At 35.6% G+C, this 7,609-nt stretch overlaps 1 protein-coding gene across 1 annotated transcript; it reads left to right on the top strand.

Moving 5' to 3' along the window:
* The first annotated feature begins 2,817 nt into the window (after nt 1-2,817).
* On the top strand, nt 2,818-7,609 carry LOC120352212 (TRMT1-like protein). Its single transcript, XM_039431952.1, has 4 exons — nt 2,818-2,837; nt 4,027-4,248; nt 6,350-6,562; nt 7,369-7,609. Exons 1-4 carry the CDS (start codon nt 2,818-2,820, stop codon nt 7,568-7,570), a joined length of 657 nt encoding a protein of 218 aa, XP_039287886.1. The 3' UTR covers nt 7,571-7,609.

A 7,609-nucleotide genomic window follows, 5' to 3' on the forward strand; every position in this document is an offset into this window, starting at 1 on the left:
TCACGTAAAACTTTCGCCCGTATTTACATTGTTCCTAACTTCCACAGAAACCTGTCTCATGTAATCATTCATTTTGTTTACAATCTTCCTAACTTTTGATGTAGTAATCTGATCCATAGAAACATTTGATTTGTTTACTGTTTTCCTAACCTTCAATGTAGCAATAGTACTTTCTTGATAGTTGACTTTCAATGAAGACAACTCCCTACCTACTTCTTTACTCAATTCTACTATCTCATTAGGGTTGACTTTCTCAACAACAGTAACTAGGCCTACATTGTCAGAAACTTGAATGAGTTGATCCTGTATCTTAACACTACTATTATCCTGCTTCAATTTGTTTTCATCTTCATGATTATCACTCAATGTTTCATGTGCATTTCAATAGAAGGTTAATACTAGCCTGCTCTAGTCTAATGCTAGCAAATTCTTGCTTCATCTCATCAAACCTAGCATTTAACTTAGCATTTTGATTTTTAAACATTTGGTCTAACTTAGCCTCTTGCTTATCAAACAGTTGTGTTAAGGCAGCTATTAAGTCATCATCTTTTTTAATATTTTTCATATTATATGCCATTTTGCTAGTCTGCACAGATAATATATTCATTAGGACTTGATCTCTCTTGAACCGATTTCCCACTCAGCAACAAACCATTCATAACCTATCAAGATATCTATCCTACCAATAATTTTTTATAACCAGAGATATATTTTGTAGTTTGAGTCCCACACCAGGGCGTACCATTTGCCGTGCTACCAATTTTTCCTTAAATCGGTTGGAATAGCATTTAACACCTATTAACCTAAGGATAGTTGTCGGCTCCAATGAAATAGATTCTTGATAATTGTGAATGGATCTATCGCCTATGAATGAGAAATCCAGTTTTCAGAGCAAATGAACTTATAATCTTCAGATGAATTTATACAAATACACAAAGAACTATATCTTAAGCCTAATTATTTAGAGTTACTACGAACTAAAATACTTATCTAGTTTACAGTTGAAAAACAGTGGCTATTGGCTTGAATACACAAATAGCTATTTATTAACAAAATAGAACACAATAAACTGTTTAAAACGCAGTTTAAAACATTAATAAACGAAAATGATTCAGAGCAAAATTTTACAACAACACACGTAGCCAGCCATTTTTCTAGAGAAGAAGAACAGGCCAAAAAACAAGTCAGAACAGAGACACCTCCAACATTACAGACACGTCACCAAAAATTTATAAATTACAAGTTTAGAATTCACATTCTACATCTGTTCTCAATAAAACTTTATTTTGAAACTGTTATTTTAAACTTTCATATATATTCTCTATTTAAATAAACTATTTATTCTGTTTCTCAGCCTCGGTGACACCATGGAACAATGCAACAATCATTCACGATAAAAAATTCTCCGTCGAAAAGTTTGTCCGTCTATTGATGACTCTGATATTTACTATAAAGTTTCATAGATCTCGAATTGAAGATTCGATTCCAATGTGAGAAGAAAAAATGTAATATTACAGTTTGTATGTGTATGAGTGTATGTGCGTCTGTGTAGCTACATGATATCTCATCTCCCAATTAACGGAATGACTTGAAATTTGGAACGTAAGGCCCTTACAATATAAGGATCCGACACGAACAATTTCGATCAAATGCGATTCAAGATGGCGGCTAAAATGGTGAAAATGTTGTCAAAAACAGGGTTTTTCGCGATTTTCTCGAAAACGGCTTCAACGATTTTGATTAAAGTTATACCTGAAATAGTCATCGATAAGCTCTATCAACTGTCACCAGTACCATTTCTGTAAAAATTTCAGGAGCTCCGCCCCATCTATGCAAAGTTTGATTTTAGATTCTCAATTATCAGGCTTCAGATACAATTCAAACAAAAAATTTCGAGTGAAAAAGATTCAGCATGAGAATCTCTACAACTAATGTTCAGTAACATTTTCACCTAAAATCAAAAAATAAGCTCGAAATTCGAGAAAATGTGATTATCCAATTGCGAACTGTTGATTCTATTAAATGATTCACTATGAAGAGATAGCACACCTCGTGTGTCTTCAGCGTTATTGCCCTGTCACCAGCTGGCTCAAATCTTTGAATAGTAGACTTGAGATGCGCGGGAACACTAGCGTCAGGTGATCAATTTCCATAACGGCAAGGAAAGTTGTGTGAGTGCGCCACACCAGATTTTTATTGTGTTTATTTGGGAGAACAGTCGGAACTGCGACTGTTTTGTGGGTGAGGCAGCATTCTTCCTCATTCCTAGTGTCTCACTGGTGTTACCAATTAAACACTTGGATATAAATGGTGTCCCACTAGTAACCCAGTATGGTATCCTAATGTAATAGGGGCTTTAGGCTGAGGGACAGGTTTTTAGGAAATTTTTGTTATTGACATTTTTTTATGCTATCAAATCATAAAAATAAACAAAATTTATATAAAATATAATTAATTATTGAGACATGAGCGCCCAAGTTGATTTTTTTGATAACTTCAAATCGAAAAACTTAGAAATATTGGTAAAAAGTTATACAACCTCAAATTTTTGGCAATAAATATACTGCTTGAATGAGTGGAGTGAATTCCCAGCAACTGGTCTGTGGACACTTTGTAGCCTTGCTGACTCTGCTCATTCAACGGAGGTTAAACCTCTGGGATTTGTCATTGCCACATTGATGGAGTTTGTACAGTAGAAGCTGGTATGAGTTATTTATTTGCTGCGTAGACTAAGAACCCTTCTTGGCTGGAAAGACCTGGTAATCGTGTGCTTTGGCCTCTTCGATTCCCATCCTTGGTAGTTTCCTGTTTTGGAACATGAAGAGCGGGCCGCAACAGTGAGTTCATGCTTCACAAGATAGCCTTGAGAAGATAGAGAGTGATCACCTCAGTGAGGCTTCGTGAATGCACTGTAGACCTCCGTTCACTATTCACTAACACGTCCTATGATTCTTTACCCTACACTGAAGCCATCCATACAGTTCACTGGTCTTGGATATCGAAAGATGAATTAGGAATTTGATTTTTTTTTTTTTTTTTTTTCTTTGACTATTATTGTCTATTCTGGATTGATATGAATAAGCCTAATGTGGTCATGATATAGAATATCTTGTTTGCTATAATAATTGGTTGCTACAGAGCCAGAACACACGATCCCTCTAGGATAGTGTGAATAACCAACAATAACAATTTGATTCTAATAACTTATATCAAGTGACTTTGTAAAACTTACCATCAGGTGATAAATATTGATATTTAACTTAAATTATTTCAAGGTCTTTAAAACTGGTCCAATTTCTTAAAAGCAATTCATGGCTAAAGATGGTTACAGGCCTAACATCGTAGGAATAATAATAATAATTATTTATTGCTGTGGTTTTAAATACAGGGTGGGGCAGAGCCGTTTGACGAGTTTGGAAGGATTATAAGTAATGAACCGTTCAACTTAGAAAAACATTCTCTAATGGATTCAATTCAGTTTGAAATATAGTTTTTATTGTTATTTTTTTGGAAATTATATCAGTTAAATGGCGGCCATAAGCAGCAATACACTGATGTAGCGTATTTTTGAAGTTTTAGAACGTATTTTTGCACACTGTGATTGGTAAGGCTCTTCTCTGATTCGCTTCTTTAGTTCTTCCAAGGTGTGTGGGCGATCTTTGAAAACTTTATTTTTAAATTAATCTCATAGAAAAAATCGCATATGCTTGAACCAGGTGAGCGTGTTGGCCATAGTTCTTTGAGAATGGCAACATCACCGTCAATGTCACCTCCCAGCGTTATGTGACAATGCTACAAACGTTCCTGCGCCCCAAATTTGAAAAACTTGCTGAGGAACATGGCTTGGGAGAAATATGGTTTACCAGGATGAATCTACAGCCCACACAGAACGCATTTCAATGAATGTATTGAGACAAATGTTCCCAGGGCGGCTTATCTCACTAAGGGTGGACTTGATGTGGCCGTCACGCTCACCCGATTTAAGCATATGCGATCTTTTTCTATGGGGTTACCTCAAAAATAAAGTTTTCAAAGATCGCCCCACACCTTGGAAGCTATAGGTAGCATTGGAGCAGCTAGTCTAATATGGAAAAAATACGTGGCTGGCATACATGTCACTGTGAATGCTACAAATACGACGTCTTTGGAAGTGATCAACCAGAATGCAATAAAAAATGACATCGTGCTCGACAAGATAACTAATGAAGATCCATGTGCACTGATTTACAATGAAGATTTCAATTTTGTGTAAGTAGATATCGGCAATTGATTTTAAATTTAGAGTTTCTTCTTCTTTTTTATGTTTGCCCCGTTATGCCTCACCGCGTCGGGGTAGCCTCAGACCACTGCCTCCAGTTGTCCCGATCCACAGCCAGCCTGCGCATTTTCCCTACTTTCTTTCCTCTCTCCTCTCCCAATCTTCTTATATGCTCATCATATGAGTGCATGAGACGCTCTCATGTTTGCATATTGTTTTACTTTTCTTTCATCATCCATCCTCTGTAGATAACCCCAATCATCCTTATTGTTTCTTATCTATAACTTTATATCTTTCATTCCAATTATCCTTTCCAATTTTCCTTATATCTTATATCTTTCATTCCAATTTCCTCCCTGATCCGTTCGTTTCTTATCCTAACTCTCAATGCTCTTCCAGCCGTCCTTCTATGGCGTTTCATTGCAACTGCCCTAACTCTACTCATATGTTGATTAAGAGTTTAACACCTCAAATGTTAGCTTCTCTGTTTTTGTTATAATTAAAAGAAGCTCTTGCTCCAATAAAATCTGTATCAATTCAGCTTCTTTGGTTTCTAATAAGCCAAACAGTTCTGAGTTCCGAATAATCACATTCTCATCATGGACAATAAATTATCCAGGGTTGGACAGGGAGGTATGAATGATTTGAAATAGCAGTTACTCACTTATTTTTAAATGAACTCAAATTTTATTTTTTAGGGTGTACCTTGGATGAAAAATTGGATGAAAAATTACCTTGAGAAAAATTAAAACATTGATTATGTAAGAAAAATAACATCTGTTAAATGTTGTCCAGTTTTGTCCATACACTCCTGTAGACGTTGTGAGAAATTGTCTGTACTCCTCTGAAGCATTGCACGTGGTACCGCTCGAATTTATTGTGTTATTGTTTTACCCAAGGCTTCAAGGGTTTGTGGTTTGTTTATGTATACACGTGCTTTTAGGTAGCCCCAACAAACTAATTATTGGCCCTTATATCTTTCAAGAAAACGGTCAAACCGTCACTGTTAATACGGATCGTTACCTAATGATGCTGCATTAATTTTTTCTGCCACAATTGAGAAGACGACGTATCAACGTCAATACTTTATGGTTTCAACAATATGGGGCAACATGCCATACATCGAGAGCAGCTATGGAATTTCTACGACATACCTTCCCTGGACGCTTCATTTCGTTGCATGGATAAGTGGAGTGGCCTTCTCGGTCTCCGGACCTATCACCTTGTGACTATTTTTTATTGGGCTACCTAAAAGCACGTGTATACATAAACCACGAACCCTTGAAGCCCTGAGTGAAACAATAATACAAGAAATTGGAGCGGTACCACGTGCAATGCTTCAGAGGACTATGGACAACTTCTCACAACGTCTCCAGGAGTGTGGGACAAAATGGATAGCATTTAACAGATGTTATTTTTCGTACATAATCAATGTTTTAATCTTTTACCCTTTAATTTTTATAATGGCAACATCAACATCCAAGGTACACACTAAAAAAATAAATTTTGAGTTTCGTTTAAAAATAAGTGTGTAACTGTTCAAATCATCCATACCTCCCTGCCCAACCCTGTAATACTGAAGCTGAAACAGTATTTTTACAGTTATTGAAAAGTTTTGAATAATTTCAGATTCACTTTAAATCATGCATAATTGAGAACGTATCTCTGTGGGGATATCTTAGAGGCAAGGTGCACCGTACAAGTCCTGCAACAACCAAATAACTAAGGAAAAACTTTAAAACTTGATCACTCTTATTCAACAAGATTTGCAACACTCTCATGTCTCACTCCAGAATTCCCTTAACAGGCTGGCATTTTGATTATAGGAATATGAATCAACACGATTAAACATGATTAATACATGCAATCTCTTTTTCTATAAAAAATGTACCTCCTGTCTATTCGTAAAAATGACATTTCTCTGTTTTATGCGCTACTCTGTACTATCAGTGCAAATATTTAACATTCAAGCAATTTATATTTAAAAAAAAATTATGAATGCATCTTAAGATTGTTGATTTGCAGTTACAGTTAATTCACTTTGATGTTAATTTCAGTTATTTTATAATAAATTTCTTAATTTAACTGCAGGTACTTGGACTGCCACACGTCTGCTTCTCATTACTTTGATGCAGTGTTCAAGAATGTGCCCAGAGATGGCATTGTTGCAATCACCACAAAAGACGATCCGTCGCTGCAAACTCTGAATCCAGATGGAGCATTGCGAAATTACCATGGTCTTATTGGACGTACATCTTATATCAACGAGCTAGGCGTTAGACTCGTTATAGCAGCAATTACGAGGTTGGTAAGTTGGTTGTGTTTTAGTAGAAAAGTATTAACAGTTCAGTTTTTTTTCTGCAGATTTTATACACACACAAGTTACTCCTTTATATACAACACACCGTGATACATCGTATATGTTTAGGAGGAGCACATACAATGATGTGACAAAGTCCAAATTAGTTGCGGGTGGATAATAAGACAATTAAGCGGCCAGAAATTACAAACATCTAATAATACACAAATCATATGAATGATTTGATTTATGACGTATTCGTGGATGATTAGTTGGGTAATAATACAAATAAAAGCGAGACGGAATGGGAATTGAACCAATAACCAGTGTAGCGATGATAGACCACGAGACTTTGCCGACTTACCTTATTGGTCATGGTTTTATGTCATTTAATAGTCCAAACTTTAAAATATTTGCTTATATGATTTTACTGAAGTGTACGTCTGTTATTTTGAAACTGTGTTTAATATAAGGTTGGTAAATAATTACGTAATTTGCATTGTTTTACTGTTTTATTGGTCAAGTTTTGTACTGTTTTATTGGTCTAGTTGAGATTTAACGTGCCAACAGAATAAGGCTACAATATAAATTGAAAATACTGTACCCAAATTTCACACCATCTTGATCGCACATCTCTGTTATCTAGGTATTCTTCATTACTTAATGTGAATGCTCTGTTCTTAAGTGATGTGATACACAAGCTAGCAGAAGATTTTGATCATTAAAGGAAGCGAAACCCGCCATTAATAATATTCTATTTCTACTCACTTGTCTGTGATTGTGATTTTACTTGGTAATGTTTTTTCTGCAGATCAGCTTCGAAATATCGTAAAGGAATCGAAGTCCAGTTGTGTGGATTCTTCAAAAATACCTTCCTGATAATTGTGAAAGCAATTAAAGGGGCTCAAAATGCAGACAACTCGCTGAGAAAGATATGCAAATTGGCGCATTGTAACATGTGCGAAGAAAGAGCTTTTTATCCCTCAACAAGCGAATTTGGTAAGCAATATTAATTAACTACTTCAACTTTTTTAAATATCACTGGTTTGCCT

The sequence above is a fragment of the Nilaparvata lugens genome, chromosome 7 (assembly GCF_014356525.2).
Source record: "Nilaparvata lugens isolate BPH chromosome 7, ASM1435652v1, whole genome shotgun sequence".
NCBI classification, from domain to species: Eukaryota; Metazoa; Arthropoda; class Insecta; order Hemiptera; family Delphacidae; genus Nilaparvata; species Nilaparvata lugens.

Bases quoted from the DNA above. Each gene is read 5' to 3' on its own strand.
- LOC120352212 (XM_039431952.1), top strand. From the start codon at position 2,818: ATGAAGAGCGGGCCGCAACA. The intron at 4,249-6,349 runs GTAAGTAGATAT...ATTTAACTGCAG, and splicing joins AATGAAGATTTCAATTTTGT to GTACTTGGACTGCCACACGT. The intron at 6,563-7,368 runs GTTGGTAAGTTG...TTTTTTCTGCAG, and splicing joins GTTATAGCAGCAATTACGAG to ATCAGCTTCGAAATATCGTA.